The sequence below is a fragment of the Amphibalanus amphitrite genome, unplaced genomic scaffold (genome assembly GCF_019059575.1).
Source record: "Amphibalanus amphitrite isolate SeventyFive unplaced genomic scaffold, NRLGWU_Aamphi_draft 000061F_arrow, whole genome shotgun sequence".
NCBI lineage: Eukaryota > Metazoa > Arthropoda > Thecostraca > Balanomorpha > Balanidae > Amphibalanus > Amphibalanus amphitrite.
In genome coordinates, this window is record NW_024881557.1 from 625,141 (window position 1) to 652,737 (window position 27,597).

Below are 27,597 nucleotides of genomic sequence, written 5' to 3' on the forward strand. Positions count from 1 at the left end.
TGTAGCAAAGTGCGCTGGTGACTGACACTGGACAGTCTGAGAACGAACGAGTTTCCTCCAAAATCGGATTTAAACTTCTTGTGACATGTATTTGCATCACTTTCACATTGGTACATAATAGCCCGTACATCTCTAACGGGCGTTGGTCCCATGTCCACAATATGCTCGCACGTAACGACCGTACCCTTTCAATGCGACATACAAACACTGACCATTTCGGAATGTTACATGGAATGTCGCTGTCAATGTTCGTGAGCACTGCAGTCATCGACAAAAATAGAGCACAGGTGCATGGCAATTGGTTCACATGACGTGCAAAAATAAAACCAAAACACCACCATGCCAAACCTGATGTTATGCACAGCAGCCTCGCCTCATTTGTTAAAAATATCAATTGGTATGCATATAATCTTATAAAGTGATAGACATCGTGATCGATAAAACAGACGACCAGACTGCTCCGCTGAGGGCATCGGGGTCTCTGAACTAAACTTCCTGAACTGACATACCGGTCACGCTACCATAAGACCACCCGACCACATCACATATTACATACTTCACTCTACTTCGTCCATAGCCTTTTACCGGCCCGTTACGGTGAGATTCTTCGATTCAAAGGCTCCCGTTACGGTGAGATTCTATGATTCAGAGGCAAGCTCGTGAATCCTTCCAGGTCACCACGGAAGATAGTATACCGTGCCGTTCTATGGAATGATATTGGAATGGAATGCAGTAAATGCAGAGTCTATAGCAGCTAGGTACCAATCATGCGATAAGACACCTTCCACTAACCAGAGCACGCCATATCTGTAAAATGTGACACCGCACCTGCTCTACACCAGCAGATGTTGCGTTCATGGACATTCGAAACTAAAGGCAGCTTGGTTGGAAGGAGGGAGCAGTCGGACGGTGTTTTATGGAGTCTTGCAGTCGTAGGGTCGGTGGTCGCACCACTGCTAAGGACGCTCGTCCTCGTCGCCGGCCTCCGAGCCTCGGCACCGCCGGAAGGGCTTTGAGAAGTTCAGCACCACGGGAAAGCCGCGGAACGTCGGACTGATGGGCACGTACCGCGCCCAGTTCCAGCTGTGAAAGGGGTAACAGTCACAAGGAGGGCATGGGTGGCACAACGGGGCATAAGTGGTACGGTCACATTCAGTTAAAGATAGGCTACGGACTCTGAGACATCTAATAATCACAGAGGGAAGTTTGCTGCTCTCAGCGTGCGCTAAATCGTACACTGAAATACAAATAAGCAACTCAAGAGTATATGCAAATTGCAAGCAACATAGGTAAATTCGCAGCTCCGGATAAAACCAAACCACGTGAGGAGCGCAAGCGATCCACACTTATCGGGTCACAATTGAGAGAATGTCGTTCAATAGTCAATGAGCGCCCCCATACCTGCGTATTTTGTCCATGCCGAACGGCAGATCGTAGGTGGTGACGGACACGGTCACGTGCGACATGTTGCTCTGACTCTTCCACTTGAGTACGCCGCGCTCCTCGTCAGTGCCTGGTGGGACAGAGGGCGTCAGTGGGGTGTCGGGAAGCTGGTGAGAGCGAGCACTGACGACGATTAGTCTGGGCAGAGCTGCTGCTAACGACACCAAACTCCTGGCCAAACTTGTCAATTTTAACTGAACATCAAACGAATTACTCGTTTTTATCGTTCCTCAACCATATGAAACTTAAGCAAGTAACAGCACGATATTGAATTCAACTTCATGTTGAGTGCATTTATTTATCTCTGACCAATATCCAATCCGAAAAAAAATGACCAAAATATCGCCAAACTTCAGGCGACACAATACAGGGGAGAGCTGCTGAGCTCTCCACCAGATCCCCGTCTCCTCCATCCCATTCGATGTCGCCGGCGCCGTCCTCTGCGCCAGGCCTCTCACCCGGTATTGTGTTGTCCAGCACACAGCCCAGGAAGCCGGCCACAAACATGCTGGTAGAGAGCAGCACGTACAGGATCTGATCGAACGCAGCGCTACCCGTCTTGATCACATCCTTGTTCTCCGACATGTAGGTCGGCAGTACCTGTAGCGTGATGAAAGCATACAATGGTTGAACAAATAGGCAGGGTGTAGCATGATAACAGGATACACTGAGACGCCATGTGTTTATGTCTTGTACATACAGGACACTGAAAAATAACAAATATCAGGACAGCAGTTGGTCGAGACATGCAGGGGCCTCGCTGCTCGTAAGTTCAGTTCGGAACCTTTAAAATGCATGTTAAGACGACGACAAACAGACATTATCAGGCATGCAGTTCTGAGGGATTAGGAATGTAAAAAGACGGACCGTTTGGAAGCAGTTAACTTCCGTGTTGACCGAGCTAAAGGGTTCGTGGGTACTCACCAATGCGAAAAATATGGAAAATCCTAAGACGAACAGGTTCCTAGACGAGTTCAGGTTTACGAATTGCAGTGACGAAAGCCCTGAAACATGCAAAACACGGCAGTTTAGAATATAACTAGTTGAGACAAAAAAGTATATCGCAATCTGTACGTTTTTTTTAGGATGAAACGAGATGTACCCCATGTCGCCAAGGCCAATATAAAGAGCATGGACATATTAACTTACGATATCTGATAAATATTATTGATAACATGACAGCTATTACGCTCAGGAATGAACTTATTTAATGAAGCCTGAGAAGACTAAAGAGAAACAACGGACTACGACCGAGTCTACATACAGCCGTCTTTAACAGACTCCCACAAAACGGCACGAAGCCGGGTCGGCGACAGTTCAGTCCGGCGACACTCAGTTGGGTTCGTCTGCTCACCAACAGCAGTGATCATAGAGAACATGATGATGAACATGCCACCCACGATGGGGTCCGGCAGGGTGATGAACAGGGCGCCGAACTTGCCGATCGTGCCAAACACCATCATGATGAGGGCGCCCCACTGAAGAACTCGGCGACTGGCCACCTGTGCAGAACACCGTCATGTCATACTCAGAGCGTTCGAACACCAACACAGTCAGGGCGTACGACCACCATCAAAGTCAAGGCATACGAACATCATTGTAATAAGGGCGCACATACGACGCTACAATGATAGGGGCGCCCCACTGCAACACCCAGCTACTGGCCACCAGTTCGAATCGGTATATCATAGAGGGCGCCTTCTTAGCAGACGGCGCAAAGCAAAGCCATCTAGCCTCACCGGGGTTCAATAAAAGCTGAGCAATATAAAACTATTAACTGTTCCCACTAAACTTCCTATTTCACTAGCATGACTCGCTCTGTCCTCCCCGTCCCCTCCCCGCCGCTCCACCAGTCTCCGCCATACCTTTGTGATGCCGATGGCGCCGATGTTCTCGCTGTAGCTGGTGGTACCGTTACCGGTCCCAAACAGGCCCGCCAGGCAGCAGCCCAGACCCTCCATACCGATACCGCGGTTAATGGCATGTACCGGCGGTGGCGGCGCGCCTGTCAATGACAGGGGACGGTCACAGGGTCAGTACGGAATCGGGATGGGGTAGGGGTTACAGGCTGACCTAACGTACAGCCCGGGTCAGTTGATTGGGATTCGGATTCGAGAGGGAGGGTAGGGGTTACAGGCTGGCCTCAGGTATAGCCCACGTCAGTCGGAACTTGGGAGGTAGGTGGTACGTGCTAACCTCACTTATAATGCTGCTTTGCTATGGGGCCCACCGATGTTCAACATAACGATGTTCCGCATTTTAGATCATGGCGTAGAATAAATGAGGTTCAGAATAAGGTATCCGCAATGACAGATATTTATGAATTTGCCATGAACGCATCAAAAATATAACAGCCCACTTGGTTTTCATTGCACTCTTTTGTGAAATAGACCTTAATTATATATAATTGATCGCAAGTTCCCGACTAAAAATCCACTCTGATCCGAGAACAATGCGGTGGCACAACACTCCCACTCACCAGATATTTTAGCGCAGGCGTAGTAGTCTCCGATGGACTCAATCATTGATGCGATGACGCCTGCCAGCATGCCGAGCACGGGTCCGATGTGTACCGAGGGCACACCCCACTGACCCGGGTAGGGCAGTCGGAACCAGGCCGCCTCGCGCAGAGCCTGAACACAGAGAGGGGAGTCAATGGGAGGTGGGGGGAGGGGTGGAGGCGAGCGGGCCAGAAACGAGAGGGTATTCGGTCACACGTCTAGCGCACAAATCAACTGCTGGTAGTCCACTTAATCGTAAGAATAGAGACAATCACTGACATTACAGGCACATCCTTGATCTAGCTTATCAAATAAGCGAGTATCGTTCAGAACTTTACCTCGCTCTTCAGCAAACACCCGATACATACGATTTAAGACAGTTATTTAAATTTGGCTAAGGAACAAGCTCTACATTCTACAAGATTGCTATCTCGAGTTTAGAATCTGGATGAATTACCAATGTCCTGTCGCTGTTGTCTTCTCACCGAGATTCGGAGGTCGGTGCGTGCCGGGGAGTCGGCCGGCAGCACGTCGTGGTACGTAAGGATGGCGCACAGCAGCCAGCTCACACCGATACCAAACAGGATCTGAAGACGAAGACAGACGGGGTAAGACAGTATGTAAGGATGGCGCACAGCAACCAGCTCACACCGATACCAAACAGAATCTGAAGACAGACTGAGACAGAGAGAGCGTAAAGATGGCGCACAGCTCACATTTATACCAAACAGAATCCGACGACAGAGACGGACGGGGTGAAACAAAGCGTGAGGATGGCACACAGCAGCCAGCTTACACCTATAGCAAACAGAACCTGAAGACGGAGAGACAGACGGGATGCGACAGTCAGCATCATTTGACGGGTTTGGGAAGCTGCTGACAGCAGCTAGGTGACAGAAAGTGTCTGCCGGTATATTCAACGTGCGTCTGCCACGGTGGGCACAAACATTTGTAAAATCATTTAGTTGGAAAATGAAACCCTGACAAGACAACCAAATGCCCTTCATCTATTGTCTTCACCAACCAATAAAACCATAAAAAGCATCATAGCATAAGCAGCAAACGTTTATATTTCGTCGACGGCTTGATGGGACCTGCTGGGATCTGCTCATTCACCCTTGAGCTTCGGTAGGAGCAGAAAAACCGAATTATAGAAAGTTTAGATCACAACATAAAAATCCGCGACGCCGTCCTTGAACTTCAGCATGCACTTATCCGGGCAGTCAGCAATAACTTTCCACATTCCAGAAAACCACGAGGTATTAAGACTATGTCTCAGACTCAGCAAAGAAAAAAAATACTTCCACTCCCTTTAATACTTTCAAGCACGAACTGCGGTTTTATGTCTCAGCGGCATGAAATAAGCAACATGGATACAACACAAGTGTATGCGTGATTATCGATCATTCAGACCGGAGAAGAGTTCATGATATCAGACAGAGCCGAATACATAGTTCACAAAAGCACATCTTCACGCGATTCGCGGAGCCTTTACACCCACGCTTCACCGTCGGAGCCTCACCGGGAACAGTTTGAAGACGGGCACCCGCATCCACCGCGACTGGGTCGCGTCGGCGCCTCGCCGACAGCGGGGGATCAGAATGTTGAAATCCCGCAGGTACTGGCTGCACAGAATCACTATGGCCATCGTTCTGTGGGACACAAGGGGTCAATTACTGTGAGGAGTCGCCTTTAGTTATCCGCGATATGGAATCGACGACGCTCTCTAGCTTACACAGCCGTCGCCACGTTAGACATTATTGTACTGCAGCTGACGAAATACGATGAATGCCACGCTAACGAGCGATATTACGTTGAATAATTCGGATATGACATTGAACTGATGGACATATGGTGTGGCTAAGATCAAATTCGGCAGCCCTTTTCAACCCTGCAGAGTCGCTGCTGTATTGTGTGACATCATGTAAGCGATATAACCGTCATTTACACACTCTGATCAGCAACAATGGCAGCGACAGCAGCCGCCACGCCCCCCCCCCCCCCCATCCCCCACCCTCTCGACCCGGAGCTGGGCTGGCCGGGATGACTGCACCAATATGAAACCGCAGGCCGACCCTCGCTACTCCGTCCAAAACTGGTTTGGTGCTTGTGACCGCTGTTTGTTCGCTGCACTGAGCCTCACCGGGGAGCCGAATGAATATAGCGCAGGGCGCATATGATTAGAAATGGAAATTCACTGAACGACACCGAAATGACACTGAAGAATGAATGGCACTAGAACCGTGCCAGAGGAGCAGTATGAGTTTACATCTACTCTACCGAGACAGATATAACCACTGTTACGTAGGATGTGGTTAGGGTTGAAAATTCACACCATCATATTACCAACAGGTGGATATGCTGTATGCGCAAGGCAGGTAGTATTGCGGTATGCCTGCTCAGCAGTGAGCGTTTCCGAACATGTCGGTCGTGACTGTAACATGAGATGAAATATTACACTTTTGAATTTTTGATCATGACTACGAAAACAATCGCCTCAAATGCAGATAGGTCTGGGCACAGACCTCTGTGTACCAGTCAGAGGTCTATGGTATTGGTCTGGGACGGACCACTACTCACTGGTCAGTCCCAGAGTATCAGTCAGCCGGAAATTTATCATCCTGAGATCGCATGCCCAATAATTTAGACACGTCAGTCTCACATCAATTAGTCCAGCTCCAGGACCGATCAATTCTGAATTCAGTCGATCAGCCCACGGCCAATCTATCCAAGACCGGACAAAGTCCACTGAGTCGTCCTCTGATCTCAGAGCCGGTCTGAGAGCGGAGAGATACACATGTTACCACATATGGGGCGCAAACCGTTGAGAAATACCAGCCACGGCCAGTCCCCAGATCAAGGACACGCATACGAGTCCTATACACGGACCGCTCTGTCCAAAGGTGAGTGGTGAGTTCTTCCAAAGGCGGTAAACCGCCCATAATCGACAGCTGCTCACCGGTAGCTAAAACAACATATGAACATAAGCAGATAAAAAATGGATCGTTTATTACGCTCCGTACCGAACACCCAACGTCCTGACTTTTTTATTACGAGAGCTTATTTCGATTAAAAAAAAAAAACATATTCCAGGAGCATGGTTAATACGATAGAATTAGCCAAAGCCGGTGTTCCTAACAACTCGGGGTTCATTTTCTTTAACGTTGACCAGAATGGCCTCCAATATCAGCGAGCGGAAACGAGCTGTGAAGCATTCTCATTGTTCAGTGTTGACAATCACCAAACAGATCCGCAGGCGGAGTCATGGAACTAAAAAGTAGTGGGGCGAATCGGGAAATGACTAGTGCTGGGTGATGGGGGACTGGGAATGACTGGTGCTGGCCTTGACGTGACGATGTGACTATGGATACAGCTACGGCTCTCCCTCTCTCCTCCCTCCCTCCCTCCCTCCCCCTCCCTCTCTCTCTCTCGCTCTCTCCCCCTCTCGCTCTCCCTTAGCATCACTCACAGTATGGAGATGCCCCAGTGGGTGGCCGCCTTGTCTTTAGCCACACCAAACAGCGCCAGGCCCACCATAGAGATGGTCGGAGCGATCGTCAGCGGGGTGATAATGTTCAGCAGAAGACCCACCACGCCTGCCGATAGGGAATACAAACAAACAGTCGTCAGTCGGATGTCAGATGAAGAATTAAAATTGTAGACAACTTCCGCAATACAGTCTTCTCTGATCGGACATCAATAAGCTAACAGGGTCGTGAAGAATCAGGGCTTTGTCTATTATTCGTTTTCAGGGACATTATTCCAGCGGCCGCGCAACAGCTATGCGCACATGCAGGCCAGAGCTCCCGCACAAACGAGTAGCTTCATATCTGCGCACCACAACGGCACTTCCGCAGCACCCATGCGTTCACAGGCACGGAAGAATGAGCACGCAAAGCGAGGCAGCACGAACAACGCACACGCTAAACCAAAACAGCTGACATGAGGAGATAATATGCCAATGTTCAAACACTAGGCCTGATATGGGACCGAGAAGTTTTGGACAAATTACTAGAAATTATAATTAACCACGGAGGTAAGAAACAAGCAATATCAATGAGGCTGAGCAGGCGGAGAGCACATGCAATGTCATGCAGGCAATGTTCCGACTGGTCACGGTATACAACGCTGCTGCCAGTCGTGTCCCGCTACCGTTATTATGTCGTATTATCACTAGTTGTCGACGTTTTCCATTCGTGAAAACTTTTCGTAATTGGATAGCCAATTGTGCTGAAGTGAAAAAGCACAGAAGCTGAATGAACACGGCTGACGGAACTTATTATGTTGGTGTGTCAGCCGAGGCAAATGACAGGCATCCTATTTAGTAGCAGCGCAAATGCAGGTTACGCTAAAAAGCATTCACATACGACGTACGCGTTTAGTTTCACGTACCCCATCGTTATACGTAGTTCGGGATTATCGGCACGGTTCACTGAACTGGGAGAGGGAGAGAGAATGGAGTGGAGGACTGGAGGGAGGGAGGATCCTGCCAGCGTTCAGCGAAGCGTAGAGCCGGTGCCGTAAGCAGAAACAGGCGCATTGTGACATTGGTTTTCGTGAGCAGTGTCGTTGGAAGTGGAAAGCGCGGAATTCGACCTACTGTCTGCATCAATATTCTAACGCAAATTACCGATATATTCATACATGACGAAAAATAGGGTTAAAATTAAAGAGTAATGAGAGTAAGTTTTTGCGGAAGAGGAAGAGCAGGCGAGAGGTTAACCAGCGCCCGGCTGGGGGTCCTGGATTTCCACGCCCTGCTGGGGGGGGGGGGTGTTTGAACACCCCCCCCCCTTCTAACTCGGCTCCTGGGCCACGTAGCGATACGCGGAAGGCGGCGTTCGAAAGAGCGTCAAAAATAATGAGGAAATCACTTCCGTCAATTTTTTGGTCAGGTCAAAGGTCAGGTCACCAGAGGTCATTGAAGGCAAAATTTCGCCGATTTCCAGCTCGAATGTCGACAATTTCCAAGAAGCCAACGCATAACTCGGGAACCAATAGAGCTACAGCGCCGCGGAAAAGCGCATTCGATAGCCCAATTAACGCCCTTTCTGAGTAATTCCTCAGATTTGACCTAACGTCAACGGTTTTGCCTGCAGGGGGCAAAAACTGCAAAAATAACCGATTTTTTCGGAAACAGTTTTCTGCAATAACTTTTGACACAAGCCTTGTACGAGCTTACTTTTACCGGCATCGTGTTCCTCTCGTCAAGACGCATCGAATGAACTGTAACTTGACCTTGAAAGGTCAACTTGAAAATTTGACCTCAGGTCAAGGTCATGACCTGACCGGAAAGGGTCATGTTGCATATCAGTCGATCCGTATCGTCGAGATGAACACATCTAAGGCATTTTCATCGCTCTAGCATGCCTCTATCAAAAGTTATTTGCGAAAAACTGTTAGATACCATTCGTGACCTAAGATGACCTCAGGGCATAAACAGGGGTCACAGACACCATTTTCATGTTCAGTGTGTCTAAACCACTTGTAATTCAGTGTTTGGGAGTGTTTATAATGTCTTTCGTCCAAAAGAGGCTCATTTCAATTTTCTCCCATTGACTTATAATGGGGAGGTCGCAAAATTGACCTGACCTTAGGTCATCGATATCAAAATTCTGAGATATACATTTTGTACATGCTATTGCTCTTAGCAATCGCTGAAAGTTTCAAAGCGATCGGTCACTCGGTGTAGCTATGACAGACATTGAAACTTTTTATGAGGTGAGGTCACTCCAAGTGACCTGGTGACCTGACCTTGAATGACCTTGGTCTGAAATTTTCACAACATGTGTAGAATTGATGTATGATAAGGTGTACCAGAAACGGCGGCGCGGAGCGCCGCCGTTTTTGAGATATTCGCGAAAAACCACAAGGGGGGGGTGTTCAAACACCCCCCCAGCAGGGCGCGGGTTAAAAAGAACGGAACGTGGCATTGCTCTCAAACAATTCACGTAACGAAAGACGACTATGTATACGGTAGCCTTGCAGCAGCTGTGCTAGATGACTCGACTGTCACTACTTTTCCCTATCATTTACGTAGAATCATGGTATGATCATGCCGATGACTCTGTGTTTTGTCACGATAATGCGACATTTACAGGACTATTTTTGGGGCATACCGGATATCAGAGATCTCCTGCAGATAATTCTAAAATCAAAACCACAACAAACAATACTAAAACGAAAACGGGCACCAAACACAGCGTTCACTTAATCTTAGCTCGCGATTATTCATCACGACAAAAGGTCATTAGAGACCGTCATGCGACTTTCTCCAAACAAGCAGTCTCCCGTCACGAAATCAGGTGCAGCCCAGACAGTCCAATCTCAGCACCCACCTCCAAACGAGAGTATGATCTGGAACAGGGACGACACGGCGATGGCACCCTGCACCTCCCGCATGCGCGACATCCACAGCTCCTGCTTTTCGTCATCGGAGAGCAGCGCCATGGCGTCCGGGTTGGGGCACTTCCACTCCGGCAGGCTGAGCAGCGTGAACGTCGGCGTCAGGAAGGAGAAGTTGCCGCCCTGCACGATCGATAACCTGTGGAGACGACGGATGTCACATGGCAGCCACTGCTTACGCGAAGGAAGGCTTAATCAGTACGTTTTTTGTTACGAAATAACTACCCTCGCTCTAGATGCCGTTCGTCAATTTGTATCCAAATAATACACCTATCAGAGTTAAATGTGACGACAAAAAGTCGATCTTCGTGACTTCGGAGCTACAGTGTGTCGACAATCAGTGCTCAACTAGTTTCCCTCAGTGCGCGACGGAGAAGAGAGGCGAAATAATCGAAAACGGGCAATGTCGAGCACCTTACAGCAGTACCGCCGTCTGGAAGCTGACCTGCGCCCTCAGTCCTCACCTGACGCCGAAGGTGACCTGCAGCAGTGTGACGATCCCGGAGACGAAGAGGATGGTGCCGATGACGTAGCCGCGCGCCGGGTCACTCTCCTCCATACACATGGCGGGCGTGACGATCAGAGGGATGGAGACGGTGCTACCGAACATCGTCAGGTATTGCTGAAAATGACGGGAGATCAGGGAGTCAGTGGACAACATATCGCTGCCGTGAGCAAGAAAATGTTTAGAGCATCGCGATTTCTCTTTGATAAAACGCAAATACTGAGTGAAATGCCGTAACCACTCTTTGAAAAGCCGCAATTAACCAGCGACAAAAGCCCGACTCGGGAATCGCCACTAAATAAAAATAGCACAGCACGAATCTATGCCGCCTTGAGTCCACAAACGATTAATAAGCAATGAATTATCAGTCATCCCTCCTAAAATTTTGCCTACTGAATTCCCAAGCAATGAGACCAGCTTGATCGAGTGAGTTTGGCATAAAAAAATCCGAAATGACAAACTGGTCTGTTCTACTGAGCTACCTACAGTCACCGCACCTGCTAAAAATAATCCCCGGTACGGGATTTCCCATCGCAATCATATGTGACGTGAAGGTCAGCCGGCAAAGCCTAGTGTCGTTGGCCGTAGCATGCATCGAAAGAATATGCTTGGTAACTCCAATGCGTCACAAGACACTACCCCGCCTAGCTCGGCCCACTGGCGGCCTATAGCGCTCTCAGCCTTTCCACCATCCTGCCAGACGGTCACAGGGCCGCACCTGAAACCCGAGCACTATGCAGTAGTACCAGGGAGGTGTGTCGTCCACCTCATACAGCATCTCGGGCCGCGGCACGTAGTCGTCGTCCTTGGGCCCGGCGCCGCCGGCGGCGGCCGGGCCGTCCGCTGCCACGCGCTGCCGCAGCTCAATGGAGGCATCGCCGTGGTGGTGCGAGCCGTTGGTAGGCTTCGCAGGCAGCTGTGGAAAGGAGGAAAGGTGAAAGGGGCAGGATCAGCCGCTGTGCTAGCGAACTTATAAAAGTACTGCAACACTGCCGTAATGTGAACGATTCGTAAGGTCTAAGAGAGAAAAGGAATGACCCACAAGACTTTCTAACTTTCCAACTGCATTCCAGACTTTGCCATTTCATGCTTCAAACTCCCGTCGGAGAATGAAGCAATGTTTAACTAATTGGCAAAGCCAGAGTGTTTATTGCTACAATCCTGACTTAACTCTTATTAAATAATGCCGTAACTTTATCGCTGTAGGTATCGATTCATGGATAATTATCACAGGCTCACCAAATAAACCGGGAACTAAAAAAACGGTAAATTGGCACAATAACCGCAAAAGCCTCAGCCCCGTGAAGAAAGTCCTATAAACTTAGGCATAGAACCTTACAACGACAGGCATATCATTCTTCACTACACGAGCCCGACCTTGGGTAATGATTCATGAGTTAGCCGTATGCAAGGTCAGGTTTTACCGGCGACCGGTATGCACTGTCAGGCGTCATGTACCAAACAGAAATCCCGGCCGATTTGACCGGGTTTTCAGAAATACATCAATGACAGACGACTGTATTTACCTCGTCCTCGGTTATATCCAGAGCGGCGTTGTCCATTGCGGAGGCGGGGGCTGAAAAAGGCGAGTACCGTGATAAGACGGGTCATGTGCCTACAAGTTCAATAGTGGGAAATGCCACAAGATCCCAACTATTAGCTACAAGGGAGAAATAGGGACGACGTGGTAACTCAGCGCCATGCAGAGAAGGGTGGTGAGGCAAAAGCCGTACTAGAAGGACAATACGGTTTGACAACAGTATGCCACAGGGTTGGGTCAGGCATGTAACATTCCTGCACAAAACAGACAAGAGGGCAGGCAGACCACGTGGATAAATGCATGACTGAGACGTCAAATGATGGATCGAATGGCTGACTACTCCAAGGTTCAGAACACTCTGGTCAAACAGGATACAAGACTTCACTTTTAGAGTGATGAAAGTTCTTAGGTCAACCTAAGCGAAACAAACATGCGGTACCGTTCATTACTTCATACCGCAAAGCAGTGAAAACAGTGATTGGGTCACGTACAACCCTCACAGCACGTTCTCAACACGGCCTGCACGAGCACCGCACGGGCCAGACAGGGAGCGGTGGTCACGGCCGGCGGCCCGTGCACGATGCACGGCTAAATCACGGCCCGTGCACGGTACAGTCACGGCCGGTGTGCAAACGTCGCGACCCGTGTACAGTCATATGACTAACAATACGGCTGAGGGCCAAACGGCAGGCGTTTCCAGAGGACGAAGCTGTACTACGTGTAGTCGTATAGTGGTTGGAACTGGGACTTGAGTTCCTGTTTACTATCCACATCGGGCAGACAGGATACGGGCGATTGCACCAAATGATGATAATCGGTCGTCACTGATTTAGCCCGACCAAACACTGGAAAGCGACGACTGCTAAAAGAATCGGTGACTATCAACCTCGTGGGGGTGACAACACGTTTCAGTGAGTGGGATACCAAAAGCCGTGCGACAAGAACCCATGAACTATTTCTATAAAGATCTCAAGTTGTGCCCTGTCACCATAAGTCAAGTTTGAAGCGAACAGATGACTATTTCAGAAACGTGCCATTCAAATAGTGTGTGCATTCATATCCAAATTTCCATTCACAGAAACAGTCGAAAGCCAAAGTCATTGTTTGGTAATCACTTACAAGGACGACATGGCCTCGTGACACGGAATCTATGGCCGGAGCTGTAGCGTTTCCGTATTGTCCACGTGGTGTGTGTGTGAGGTTGGAGTTCTGTAGCCTTGGTGAGGTCGGGAGGGTGGCGGGCTGAAGGTCGAAATACGTGATCGGAATAAAACGGACGCATCAGGAAGGCGAGAAACTCGGAAAGAGAAAGTGCCATGGCTGCAAGAGAGGGCACAGAGAGTGCAAGAGGGTAAGGCTTCATGATACCTGGTCGAATTAATACCCCTAGGCACTTGAACGTAAGGTCAAGGTCGTGATACGAGACTTTCCAGTTAACGAACAATGTAATAGACTAAAAAAAACGTAAAAAATACCGTTGTCGGTTCGGTTCTAACATTTCGATTGGAAGGATGAAGCACGAGACGCAACGATACGCCAAGCCCAACTTTTTTACGAAGCTTTTTACGCAGTTTGCAGTTCAGGGTCACCGTCCCATCGGGAAACCATGCACAACTGGCAGAGTTCTAAAGGCAAAGCGTTGAATCATCTGAGCATTAGGCACGCTCACAGCAACAGGTTCCACTCCACAATAACCACATCCACATAAAATCGTTAGCATAGATACCATTTCACACACGACTACCATACCGCTACCTGCTAGTTGCTACCTATTCCTATACCTTTTACACTGCTACCTCTATCCACACGGACACCTGGGGTGCACATGACCGACTGACACAGCCGTTTGAACAGCAGTTTCGACTGGCGATACACAAAAGTACTCCGTCTATAGGATGCTGATGACGGCCTTGGTCAGGCTTTGCCAGCTGTAGTTATCACAGCTACCCCCTTTGACTTACTGATGGAAGAACGTTAGCCCTCGGACGAAACCGAAACTGGTGCCGCCTCTAACGCACTCTTTTCGTTTCTCCAACGATCCACAGCCCGGCCAGAATCGTCTTCTCACACCAACACTAAACACATGTCCCTATATCACTAGTGGTTGCTGGACACGGCGTACATCCACGCGTACTTTCTCCGACTGCGGCGGCCCACTCACTGCGCGCCGGGCTGTCGACTGGCGGCTCGCAGCGCTCACACACGGGCTCCGCCAGCGGTCGGCGCCGCCGCGGGGCACGCTCGAGAGGCGACGCGTTGCCGCGGGACTGTGCCGTCAGCGAGGGTGAAAGCCGCAGTCGCAGCGCGATTCGTCGAATTTGGACGAGCGCGCATCCGGCCCGGTGAGACGAGCTCATAAATGAGGGGTGCTGATTCTGCAGCGGCGTTCGTTTTTGTGTGGGCGGTATTGTGCGCCGTATCCGGGAAACATTCATTTCCAGATTGTAAAATATCAAACAAAAATGTCATAAAAAGAATCGAGTAGCTCCTACACTTTACGTCAACAGTATGAGTTGGCAACCCGCTTCAGTCTGCTAACGAGCTGACCATGACTTTCCAACGATCTACGTCAATGTTCGGCTCGGCCAGCCATCAATCACTGGCTGGTTTCCACCACTAAATGAATCTCAACACTGCATTCCGTGAGTAAAATGACCTTTAAAACATTGGTCGCAAAAAAACTATTGGTGACCTGCAGTGACCTGGCCTTGACTCGGTCGTCTCATGGTCTCGCAATACCTTTACCGGTTACCTAGGTGTACTATCTAAAGATGTGAAATGAGCAGGTAAATGATTAAGCCAAATAACTGCATACACGTAAGCATGGTATTGCGGAAACGTATATTGTATCGAAAGGCGTCCTAATTCAAGTCGATTTAGGTGCGTAACGTATCAAAAACAAGTCAAAGTGAGTTATAGCGTTGGTCTTTATTCACAACTTTGAAGAGCAACAAAAGTCGTGAAGCCGTGAATCGCACTAAATGTATGAGCCGGCAAAATCAAATTGTTGCTACGCCCCCGCGGGCTTATGCACCAACAGCAATAAGAAGACGAAAGGTTTCACGAAAAACAACAACATTTTGACATGACTGAATGTTTAAGAATAACAGGTGTCAGACATAACATGACCGATTCCCATAAAAATATAAAACTTGTGTTGGCAAAATGAAGCTAAGGATTGTGTTGGTTGTTTAAAACGCAAACATTTCCGACCTATGTATTATTCATTTTAAACGGGGGAGTAATCAAAATAACTGAAACTCGTGAGCTGCACTGTCCTTGGCTCAACAATAAGGTATTGCGAGACGACTTTTTTGACAACTCGAAACACCTTCCTTCACTCTAAGACTGTCGTAAAGGAACTGCAGCATCCGTTTTAACATATATCACTGATACTACTATAGCTCCGATATTTGATCATGAAAGTGTAATTGTGATGCGACTTGAAAACACTCACTAACAAGCATATCATCACTGGCAACAATATCATCACTTGACCGTCTGTGTGTGTGTGGGGGGGGGGGGGGGGGGAGACGCGAATTATAAGCTCACGCATCATCAAAGACCGGCTTGCTGATTAATCCTTCCCCACTTGAGCACCTCCCCTTCACCCCACCGCCCCACTACATCGGCCAAAGCACCCCTCGCACTACCCCGCCCACCGAGGCCTCGTGACCCGTCACCTCAGTGGGCAGGCGCGGCGGCCTCCGGCGGCGCCTCTGTCGCCGGCTGCTGCTTCTGTGCCGTCCGGAGGAGGTCGGGAGGCGGCGGCACACCGAGTTCCTGGCGCAGCTCGGCCAGCGGCTGCTCCCAGCGCCGCTCCCAGTACACGGAGAGCAGGAAGCGCGCGTCGCGGCCGGCCCGCAGAGCCCAGGGCAGACACTCGGTACGGAACCGCTGACGGTGTCTGGGGGGCAGAGTCGTCAGAGGTCAGAGGGGTCAGTGGAGGGGTTCAGTGGACAGTTAAAGGTCAGAGGAAAAGAGGAGAGTCAGAGGTCAGACTAGAGAAAAGGGGTGGATAGCTAAAAGGTCGGGGCAAGTTTCAAAGGGTCAGGAGAGTTTCAAAGGTCACGAGGTCAAAGGACAATGAAGGTAGGATCAGATTTGTGGATGGTCAGAAGCTGTGAGGCAACAATACCAATAAATTTAAATTTATGCGACAATATACGATAAACGACCAAATGATCTCGTAATAGCCCGGCATAGATGCCAGTAGTCTCGACATGGCAATGGTCGTCTATAATTGTTCCAACTCACTTTGGTTTGAGTCTGAGGGGCGCCAGCAGGCCACCTCCGACGCACATGGGCAGACCGGTCTGCAGACCTTCCACCCACTTCACAGTGACCTCGCCTGTGGGTACGGGGCGGAGAGGGAGAGGAACCGTTACATACTTCCTCCGTTCCCGTCCACACAGTCGGACACGCGCGTCTCGCACAAAGACCATTAGAATTTAGGGGGCCACAACAGTAAAGTTTATGAAGTTTCAGACTCCATATACCACGACGTAATAAGATCACTAGCAATTACCGCGGTCCATATAGCTCAGCGCGCTCAAACTGCTCGAACCGAGCAAAACAACTTGCCACAGCAGCTCGCCAACGCAGCAAAACGTCCTCACAGCTGATCAACTGAGGCGATTCTCACAGCAGTCGACCTTAAACACATGGAAGTAGGAGCTTCATCTTTTCCAATAGCTATAAGTAAGTGAACAGAACACATTTTTGCGTCAATTTATTCACAACTTTCTAAAAGTGGTGTGCGGTGTGCCCACTCCCTTGCATGATCTAAGACCATGACAATTAAACACAGGATTGATGTGCTCCGACCCGCGCCCCTCTGATGTCGTACCGAGCAGGTTGGTCGGCATGCCGAGCAGGGTGTGCACCAGGTCGTGCGACTCGCGGTACCGCTGCATCACGTACGCCTGGTCGGCATCATCCACGAACCGCACCGGGTCGCGGCTGTCCGGTGTCACTTTCTGACGGCATGGGGAGAAATTATGTGATGACAGCACTATGGGGAGGGAGAGGTCACATTTTGTCGGTGGGAGTGACGTCACGTTCTGCTCAGAAACAAATTTTCCATTACATTATGCATCACTTTTTGGCAGCGGTGATCCATGAAATAGTTTTTTTTTTTTTTTGCATTTACCGGTGGCGATAACAAAATCACCCAATGAGTTAGTTATATTAAACATTACATCTGGCACCGTGACCGCCCATCATACTCCCACCGTAACCGACTTTCACCCCCATTAGCGCGCATAGAAAGCAAAAATTGATAACCCCGATCGTTGATAGTCAGAACCCCCCCCCCCCCCAATGTCACTCTGGCTTTCCCAGGGGACCGACCTGCTGCTCCAGGAAGCGGATATACTCCCGGCCCAGGGTGTCGTCCGGCAGACGCGAGAGTGCAGCCAGGTCCACCGTGCCCGAGTTGATGACCGGTCGATCCCTGTAAAACAGGCACCATGCTACATATAGACAATCACAGACCGAATACGTGTACAGCTACAGGAGACACTGATCTACAAACTGACGCTGTTGCGGGCTGCCAGCTGAAGTTGTTTGCATTAGGTAACACCTAATAAAAAAACAGTAAATTGCATGTTATGTTTATAATGTTATTGTACAAATCACAGCAATAAATTAAAGTGATGAATACATACCGAAGTATTTCTCTGCCCTCTGGGTGCTGCTGCATTTTGCTTAGCAGACATGGCAGAACTAGAGCTCCTGTTGTCTCTCCAGAAACAGCAACCATATCTGAAATAAAACGGTTTCACAGCTTTGCAAATATTAATTGGTGGCAAGCAAAAGAAGCTAAAACTTGATTAGCTTGGTAGGTAAGTGGTAACTAAGAAAGGTTGCACGCTTTTACCGAATGGTAAATGAACATTGTTCTGAAGTTATACCAAACATACTGTGAATGAATTGACAGGCATTGACATGTAAAGAGAGAAAAAAGTAAAACAAATTATGTAGCTTTGCATAATTACCAGCTCTAGTTGGATCTAGTAATCCAACAACAGATGATCCAAGGCCCAAAATCACTTTTTGAGCAAATGATGTCGGAACATGTGAAGGGTACAGATCGAAATTCGGTTCAGCGTCCTCTGCCTCTCCCAAACTGTCATGCTGGGGGCTTTCGTCCTGATGGTTTAATCTTGTGATCTGATGCCGGGCACTGCATTTTTGTTTTGATCTGAGGCACCTGAACCCTCTTAGACATACCACTTTTCCATTTAGCATGATCTGCAATCAAACTATTACTGAGCTTCTCAGTAGTTTCACCTGAAATGCAATGCAATGATTAGTTTGGTACATGTAGGTTGCCATAGCTTTGATTTAAACCAAACCATGGTGGGCCTCTCAGCTAACATTGCCATGGCAGGGTGGGGGTGGGACTTGGGAGTATTCTGCCATACCAGGTTATCTCGAAAACTAAGACATCTAGAAAGAATAGATGCAGTCATTTCCCACTTTTGCACTCTTTTTGCACTTTAGCCCTTGTCTGCCGTGAAAGGCGCCTCCATTTCGTCAAGAGAAGTGGAGGTAAGATGCACCACGGTTCCCGACACTAATCCTTCACATTCCTAATTTCCCCACAATAACCACCGTTATGTCCCATCACGCTACACACATGTTCGTCATTGCTTTTTGGCTTGTCTTGCTGCGCGTTTGGCGCTGCTTGTTTGTCTCGTCCAACTTTTGAACACTGTAAATACGCCAGCACATCTGTATTGCAGACGCACGCCTCCGGCTCACAAACAACTTGAAACAAATGACATGTATTTATTTATTGAGCCGGCGCGTCTATATCCAAAATGGGTTTCCCTTTCACTTCCGTCCATCTACCCGTCCAATTCATATGGCTGGGGCGGGAAACCTACCAGGTGAGTTGACCAGGTGAGTTGACTCATTAACCCGCGCATGACTGGGGGGGGGAGGGGGCTCTACAGAGCCCCCCTCCCGTTTTTCAGCAATATCTTCTGAACCGTTTGACGGATCAACACGAAACTTGCAGTACCTTCAGCGGCATCAATTTGACACCTTGAATAAATTTTTAACTTTCTAGCTACCATAGTTTGGCCGGAAATGACGTCAGAGTGACGTCATGTCGCCCGATTTTGATGCAAAATATTGAATTACGACAAACGCTCTCAAGAGCTCAGTTTTAAAGCTAGATCCATTTTCTTTGCATGAGTGGACTACAAATACACTTAGCTATCAAACTGATATCTCGAATTTTCAAAATTTTGATAATTTTGGAAAAAAATGTGTTTACAATTACAAAAAAAAATCAAAAAGTTTTCGATTTTTTGCAAAAAACCGGAATATAAGCGATAGAATGCACTCTGATGAACTACACTAGCAATTTTCAGTCCAATATCTTCAAAAATAGCCACGTTATTCGCATTATTGCCTCAATTTTACAATAACATATTTTTCAAATCCATTTTTCAGTACGTTTTTGACATCGTACAGCAATATAAATGGCACCATCGTGTTGCTGAGCTCAAACTGCATCCGATAGGCATAGGCACCTTTTTGTTGAAAAATTTCATTTTCAAAATTTGACCTTTTCTGACCTGAAAGTGATCTGACCTCCAGTAAATTCAGCTGACAATGACCTCAAACGACACAGACGACACTATTTTCGAAATCTACGAGTAAAATGGACCATTAAACATGCGTCACGTGACTGATACATGATATACAATTTTTGTAACCTAGGATGACCTAACCTTGACCTTAACCCTCGCCCGTATAGGGGGGGGGGGTCGAACGGACCCCCCCCCTCGGTTTTTCGCGAATAACTCGCGTAAAAAGCGGCCGATCGCGACGAAACTTTCGATACCCTCGCGTTAATCAATTTCACACCTACCCTGAAATTTTCATGACCCTGACCCTAATGACCTTTGACCTGTGACCTACTTTTCGAGACCATGTTTGGCCGGAATCGCGATTCGGCGTATGTCGGCTCGCATTAGCCGCGCGTTTGCAGTCTTTTCGTGGTTTCAAGCGTTCAAACATGGGATATGATGTTGCTCCCATGCATTAGGGTGGGTGTCAAGGTCACCGGAAGGTCAGGTCAGGTCATTGACCTTTGATGACCTCGGTTCACTTTTTTTTCTAAATAGTCCGCCATCCATTAACAGATGGCCAGGAGTGCCCCCACCGCAGTCCCAGCGACGCACAGAACCTTACGTTAACCCAGAGAACATAAAAAGAACTAGTCGCGGCACTCCCTGCTAAGAAAGTGAAATAAACACAAAAAACAGAATGATATCATGATACCATGCAAACAGATAAGTAGTCACGCCAAATCCAGCAATGATTTTCCCGACTTTTGGGTCATTTTTGGGTCAAACAGGTCCCGATTTCCCCGACTTTTGGGTCATTGACCTGACCTGGAAGGTCAACCGATGACCTAGGACCTTAAAATTGGGTATCATCGGCTTCCTCTCGTCACGGGCAACACGCTCGTTTTTTCCGCGAAGCTCTAGCTCGATCAGGGGCGAAACGGCAAGGAGGGGTCCAACGGACCCCCCCCCCCCCCCCTTATACGTTCGCGGCTGGAAAAACACCAATACGGGCGAGGGTTAAAAATTCAAATTAAAAGTTTGTTACTCTCAGGGTATCTAGGGCATCTATCAAGGAGTGTGTAAACCAAAAATGAGCCTGATTGGACTTGTAAGCCGACAGTCAGAGCCCAAATTGTGAACTAGCAAAAATGTCAATAATTTTTACTTTGACCTGACTTGTGGCGTCATCAGTGACCTCGAGGTCAATGAAAATAGGTTTCGCTCGACAGTTTTTCCAGGGCCATCAGACGCCGTTTGAATTTTGACGATCGGCCCAGTAGTTTCGGAGATAGGAGGGGGCTCTGGAGAGCCCCCCCCCCCCCCGTCACTCGCATTATGGAAAATACCCCAGTCATGCGCGGGTTGTCAGGTAAGGTTCTGTGGTATATAAGTAGATTTAGGTTGTAAATTTGGTTGTAGGTAGTAGGTTGGTAGATGAAGGTTGTAGGTTGGTAGGTGAAGGTTGTAGGTTGGTAGGTTGTAGGTTAGTACCACACATAGATACTGATGATACTTTTACACAAAACATTTATAAGTTACATTCAACCACTCATTCAGTCAGGTAAGGTTATGTGGTATATAAGTAGATTTAGGTTGTAAATTAGGTTGTAGGTAGTAGGTTGGTAGGTTGTAGGTGGTAGGTTGTAGGTATATCTAGACTTGGTTAGTACATAGGTAAGCTTAGGTCAGGTTAGATTAGGTTTTTACGGAGCGAGCGAAGCGAGCGTAGTCTTTCCTTAGATTAACGGAAATTTCTGAGTATGAGCGGCCGGCCGGCCGGCCGGCCGGCCGTGGTCACACTTTTGCGAGGCTTATATCTCAGCAACCACTTGACCGATTTACACGCGGTAATTTTTGTAGGGTAGCTTCATTCCTTCTACCAAGTATTGGACTATTCCCGATGCATGTGGGTGACCCCTTATGCACGTGCCACGTGCAAAACGAAGAGGTGTCAGTTTTGCAATTGTTGCAATATCTCGGTAACTACTTGGCCGATTGCGCTGAAAGTTGGCATGTAGGTAGGCACCCACTAGGCACTGCATATACATGTGCCAGAGTTGGGGTGCTGCTGCACGTGCGCACGTGCAGGGGTCGTTTCCAGATGTCGGGAACGGCTGGACCGATTGCGCTCAAATTTGGTACACGGTTAGGGACCGGTTAATAGGGTGCCGTGCACAAGTCAGTTGGGACCCATTTTGCACGTGCGCACGTGCAGGGTGCCGCTTCCAGATCTCGAGAACGGCTGGGCCGATTGTGCCCAAATTTGGCACATCGCTAGAGACCAATTAGTAGGGTGCCGTGCACAAGTCAGTTGGAGGTACCCCCTCACAATTTCGCACGTTCAAGGCCCACCCTCTCGCTCGCTCCGTTAGTCGCCCCAAAAGGCGTTATACTGGTTTTAAATCTGCTAGTACCTATTGTACCTGATTTTTTTAGCATTAAATAATTGTATGAACAATTTTCTAGGTTGATAAATGGTTTGTGACAATATGATGTGGTTATTATTCAATTTTGAGCCCAGGGTGCAAAAGACAAAGAGGGATGAGATTTGACCAAAGACAAAGGAATGAATAACTTGAACTCCTATTAGGCCTTTAAATATTTACGGTAATTTTTTGTCTTTTCGATCAGATCATTGCTGCAGCTAAGGTCAACATAAGTCAAGGTCATCAAAAGTAAATTTATCCAAAAAAACATTTTCCCGATAGGCGATATTGACAGCATCTAATTACAATCAATAAGCGCATAACTCAGGTAGGTACGAATCAAAGCGATGCAGAAAAGCGCATACGATAGCACTTTCAAAGCTTTTACTGAATTATGTCCACAGATTTAACCTAGAGTCGACGGTTTAAGCTCCAAAGGATAAGAATCTCCTCAATCTTTGACTTTTACGCGGATACCACCAGGCCCATGTCACTCCACTTTTGATGACATCATATGGGGGCCTCAGGACAATAATGGCGCGGCGCGCCACAATCGCTTCAAAGCTACTTGCCAACAGTTGCCATTTTTGAAAATATTATTTTGAAATAAAGTTCCAAGTAATAAAAATATTGTAATAAAGTTGTTGAATAAATCGATACCATATCTAAAAACTTACTGAAAAATGATTTATTCATAGTAAAAATATAAGCTCGATGCGTTTCTACGCTGCTTTCCTGCAACTGCAGAGGGTTTTTAAATCGTCTATATCTTCAAAACTGGCCATTTCTTAGCATATTGCTGCTCTTTTTTATCGCTAGAAAATAAGTTGTACTTTCCAGTGACATCAATGGTTGAGCGATATGTGTAAAGTGTCACCAACAATCGTCAAATGAAGTTAGTCATTTTTACGTTGTAAAGGAATGGAGTACCCCTTTCGAGCATCAGGGGTGACGTCACTCAGGATCTGTCTCTGATTGGTCGGCGGGGGAGTGACTGTACCTTCTATAGATGGCCTTGGATACCACTGGCGGATACGGAGCACACACGGACACGGAGGAAAGACACTTGGGAAACACGAAGGGGGAGGGGGGGGAGATTACATAATTGAAACTGTTGCGTCACATTTGAAAAGTTTGGTAGCTGACGCTACCAAATTTATGGAAAGGAACTCCCTTTCATGACGGACAGTCGTAAAAATCAACTTTCTCCAAGAATTTCTCGAAAACTAGTAGACAGCTGCCAGTGAAAAAGCAGATATACAAAATTGAGCTCATAAACGTACAAACAACACCGTCAACCTGACTCAATGACTGTGTAGGGTGGAATAACCCATAGGCGGCGGAACGAGGGGGCACCGCAGTGGTCGATAAAACTTCCAACGTGCCAACGCTCGTTGGAGCAAGATATTAGCAATGCTTCGAAGAGCTGGAGACAGTCCGCCCGTCTACATGGATGCTTCCTTACGGCTAAAATACAGCATTGACTTATGACTTTCTAATCGTCCGGTGCTGTTATCGGCTGCTCGGTAAGTACCGCGTGTATGTTCCCTCATTCACTCCTGGTCACCCTTCGGTCACCCCTCGCTGGGTCGGGCCAGTCGGCTATCTTTATCCTCTTTCCGGCTAGGCCACCCGCTGAGCTCCCGCTGTGCCGCGCCGTCTGCGAGGGACCTGACCCTTCTGCCGGGACAGGTTTCTCCAGGTGTCTCCAAGGAGCCATCATAGCGCTAAGGGTGTGCTCCGCATACACATACATTGATTTTCGCCCCTACTAGCAGGGCCGCTGGCACGCGTTGGCAGCGCCCTGCGGGCATTTTTTCGCTTAGGGTCATTTTGTGGTAAGGAGGATCAGAAAATCGCCCTTCCAACTTTCTCCAGGCCTGGGTGTTTTATCGAGCGCGCCTAAAAACGCACAGTGGACCGAAATCACACTTCGATTGCGTTACTTCGTATTAGGTAATACGATAAAAAGTCCGCTCTTTCCTCAATCAATAAGGACAAGTGCGTTAAAGCACACATATAAACTTTTGAATTAGAAGCTTTAAAATGCTAAATTTCAACATCTCTAAGCTGATGATAATCGTTAGTTTGGCGCGAAAACGAAGGCATTCAGATCCACTGTGCGACCGGTCACCGTATGCGATGGTGTCACCGTAGTGTGTTGGTGTGAGTTGGGGAGTCAAGGCCGTGTGTGGAGAAGGTGAGGAGATACCGGTGTGCCGACGCGGCGGATGGCAGTGAGTTTTCAGGATAGGTAGCAAAAGGCTCATTCCCAGACGTTGTGCCAAATTTTGCGGCGCTACGCGACACCAACTTTTACGCTATTCGCGAAAAAAAAACTTAAGGAGGCTGCTCCCCCCCCCCCCCGCCAGGCGAGGGCTAAGTTGGAGACAGTGGTGGCACTAAGATGTTCGTTGGAGCAACTCCAAGCATTTTATCGACCTCTGGGGCACCGGGGCAACGTGCCCCCCCATTGATTTTGACATTCTAACATTAGCCCTATGGGCGTTGCATGGAAAGAATGGGAATAAGAGTCGGCAGTGCCCCCTCCTCCTCGGCACACCTCCTCGGCAGTGAAGGTGTTCTGCCGCCACTGGAATGACCCCTTCAAACAAAAAGGAAGCCAAGAAACCTTCAACCAGGACAGGACATATTCTCTTATCTCTTTTTGACATCTTCCTCCAGGGATCTTCAGACAAAAATGCCATTTATTTTTAACTTTGATACAATGCCAACATTTTATTGCAAAGCATTGCTCACAATCCACAAGTTTCAACAATAATTTCTTGACACCAAAATGCTCACTATCAGACATCTTACTTCATATTTGGGCAATTTTTCACACTAGCTGGTATGCTCCGAAATGCCTTCTGAAACATCATCCCTGACAAAACACCAATTCACAATCAAATAAGCTGACAACTTGGCCCAAAGTGCTCATCAAAGCTGGTCAGTGAGACAGTCAATGGCCAGCTCTGGGTCATACTGACAAGTCAAAGTCACAGGCCACAACTCATCACAAACACACAGGATTCTGGTATAAAAACCAGTGACACTCTCACAATCAGTTCATGCAACAGCTTATCTCCAGCATGTGCAGTGTGCACAAAACTATTCAACCACACAGACGGCACCTGCCTTCTCCAACAGCTCCTTCAGTTTTTCAGCCTCATCCTTCGGCACATCTGCCTTCACCACCGCCGGTGCTGACTCAACAAACTTCTTTGCCTGTACCAAATTCATGCCTTCAACACATGCTTTTAGCTCCTTAATAAGTGCCACCTTCTTTGCTGCATCAAATGAATTCAGCTTGACCGTAAAGCTGGTTTGCACCTTCTGCGAGACCTGCTGCTCATCCTCCTCCTCCTCCACCTGTGCTGGTGCTGCCACTGCAGGTCCAGCCATCATCATTGGTGTGTCGGCGATATTGAGGCGCTTCTTCAGACATTCATTCAGTTCGGCCACCTCCAGCAGTGTCATCTGAGATATTTGGCTAACAATATTTTCCACATGTTCTGGATACACCTTCTGCTGACCATCAGATGGGGGAGTTGATAACTCTGCGGCCTCTGTACTCATGAATTTTGAGACAACAGGCAAACTGACACGCACATATCTTGATCTATGAATATTGCAGAGGCACTTCTGCAGAGAAGCCAGTCGCATCACGCTCTGCATTTTCTTGAAGTTCAGATCTGGTTCAGATATTGGCTTCACAGGATCCTCAATTCGACTTTATAAAATTGTTATATCCTGGCGATATATCCGAAGATCCGGTAGATCGGGTAGATCGAAAACTATCGAAAACGGGCGAAATAGAAATTGGTGCCAGATCAGTGTTGCCGCGGCCAGATTTTACAGCGTACCAGGATCGCATCCAAATCGTACCAGATTGGCTGTGTCTGGCTGCGTACCGTACCAGATCGTAGTAGGTCAAATTGTTATTAATTCATTACTTTAAAAATAGCCAAAATTTTGGTTTGTTCATGCCAGCGAGTAATTTATGACTCATTTGACCCAGTAGTTCACCCATTCGTCTCCCTGCGTCGCCCCTTGAAAGGCAGAAAGGCGCTCTTCTGAAAGCTCCCGAATTGTATACCTACTTAAAATTGGCCAAAAAATAGAGAAATCGAAATCCTGCCTTCGAGAGGGGGCACAGCAGTTGAGACTGTCGATTGCACCCAGGATCCTAGCTTGCATCCAGAATCCGAAAATTGCCACAGTATGCCAAATGCCAGTGAGAATGGAAAATTATCTGTTTGATTGTTTTTTAGTTTTCCAACGAAATCGCACAATTTTGGGACACTGATTCAAACTAGCCTCTTTCCTTAGCCCTTCGACCGTCGACGGAACGATCACATTTCACTGTTTACAATAATACAACTTACAATTCCCAACTATTAAGGTTATTGGCATCTCAGCTTACGAGCCAGCACAAATCAAAATCGTTGCATTTGGGCCCAGTGAATTCCGAACTCACGACACAACCTCTTATATTGCCTTGGACACAACTGCCTCAGCCTGCAGCCGGCGGACCGTCCTTGGCAGCCGGCGTGGCGCGCGAATTTTCCACTTGTTAACTTCTACTTGCACACAACAGGAATAGGTATCACTAATTCCGAATCCGATGCATGACACATTATGATGAGAAAGTTAGAAACACCATCCCTCCTGAATAAAAGAATTGTGTTTTCTTTTTACTTAGATTGAAAGAAATATTAAAATGCCAAAAAATGCATTTCGGCGAAAAAGTACCAGATTTCGTTCAGGCGTACCTCCGTACCAGAAAGGTCGAAAAAGTACCAGATCTGGTACTATAGTACCAGGACGGCAACACTGTGCCAGATACAACTCTAGTGGCTTTTTCCAAAGTCTCCAGATTATGTGAGTCTCTAGTTATAAAGTCTCTAGATTATAAAGTCTCTAGAAAGGGACTCTTGAATATTATTGAGAGTTGAAAGCATATAATTAGCACCACTTCATGGATATACATGAAAATTAAATTGTTTTTTAGTTAACAAGATACTAAGGCAATATAGATCGTTCAGATGTACATTTTGAAAAATCTTTGATAAGAAATTTGTCTCGAGATGCGGCGAAAACTCTAGTGAAATCTAAAAATCACTGAAGAGAGTATCTGGAATCTTCATTCCATTCCACTTTTGCATCATTTCTGAATTTCCATAAT

General features: G+C 47.8%; 2 protein-coding genes across 4 annotated transcripts; both read right to left on the bottom strand.

The window, feature by feature from the left end:
* Window positions 1-68: 68 nt before the first annotated feature.
* On the bottom strand, window positions 69-22,889 carry LOC122378510 (solute carrier family 23 member 1-like). Of its 3 annotated transcripts, none has more exons than XM_043359629.1 (21): window positions 22,821-22,889; window positions 18,394-18,688; window positions 18,064-18,160; window positions 17,747-17,849; window positions 17,244-17,373; window positions 16,652-16,745; window positions 16,078-16,301; window positions 12,381-12,430; window positions 11,573-11,770; window positions 10,814-10,971; window positions 10,283-10,488; window positions 7,414-7,540; window positions 5,467-5,596; window positions 4,430-4,531; window positions 3,923-4,076; window positions 3,309-3,448; window positions 2,798-2,945; window positions 2,368-2,447; window positions 1,902-2,043; window positions 1,402-1,513; window positions 69-1,083 (listed from the first exon to the last, which is right to left on the bottom strand). In XM_043359629.1, the coding sequence occupies exons 8-21, from the start codon at window positions 12,414-12,416 to the stop codon at window positions 957-959; spliced, it is 1,860 nt and encodes a 619-aa protein (XP_043215564.1). In that variant the 5' UTR covers window positions 12,417-12,430; window positions 16,078-16,301; window positions 16,652-16,745; window positions 17,244-17,373; window positions 17,747-17,849; window positions 18,064-18,160; window positions 18,394-18,688; window positions 22,821-22,889; the 3' UTR covers window positions 69-956. The 3 variants fall into 3 exon arrangements, with proteins under 3 accessions (XP_043215564.1, XP_043215566.1, XP_043215565.1); XM_043359631.1 differs by having other exon boundaries at window positions 22,798-22,831; XM_043359630.1 differs by lacking the exons at window positions 16,078-16,301; window positions 16,652-16,745; window positions 17,244-17,373; ... (2 more) ...; window positions 18,394-18,688; window positions 22,821-22,889 and adding an exon at window positions 14,356-14,661.
* Window positions 16,079-25,889, bottom strand: LOC122378559 (ubiquinone biosynthesis protein COQ4 homolog, mitochondrial-like). Its single transcript, XM_043359765.1, has 6 exons — window positions 25,544-25,889; window positions 23,410-23,434; window positions 17,747-17,849; window positions 17,244-17,373; window positions 16,652-16,745; window positions 16,079-16,301 (listed from the first exon to the last, which is right to left on the bottom strand). The coding sequence occupies exons 1-6, from the start codon at window positions 25,887-25,889 to the stop codon at window positions 16,079-16,081; spliced, it is 921 nt and encodes a 306-aa protein (XP_043215700.1).
* Window positions 25,890-27,597: the final 1,708 nt, after the last annotated feature.

Bases quoted from the DNA above. Each gene is read 5' to 3' on its own strand.
- LOC122378510 (XM_043359629.1), bottom strand. From the start codon at position 12,416: ATGGACAACGCCGCTCTGGATATAACCGAGGACGAG. The intron at 5,597-7,413 runs GTGAGTGATGCT...TGTGTCCCACAG, and splicing joins CACTGGGGCATCTCCATACT to AACGATGGCCATAGTGATTC. The intron at 1,514-1,901 runs GTGAGAGGCCTG...CTGTCCCACCAG, and splicing joins GCTGGACAACACAATACCGG to GCACTGACGAGGAGCGCGGC.
- LOC122378559 (XM_043359765.1), bottom strand. From the start codon at position 25,889: ATGACACTGCTGGAGGTGGCCGAACTGAATGAATGTCTGAAGAAGCGC. The intron at 17,850-23,409 runs GTACAGTCACTC...CCTGTTTTACAG, and splicing joins TCCAAGGCCATCTATAGAAG to GGATCGACCGGTCATCAACT. The intron at 16,746-17,243 runs GTACGACATCAG...CCGTACCCACAG, and splicing joins CATGCCGACCAACCTGCTCG to GCGAGGTCACTGTGAAGTGG.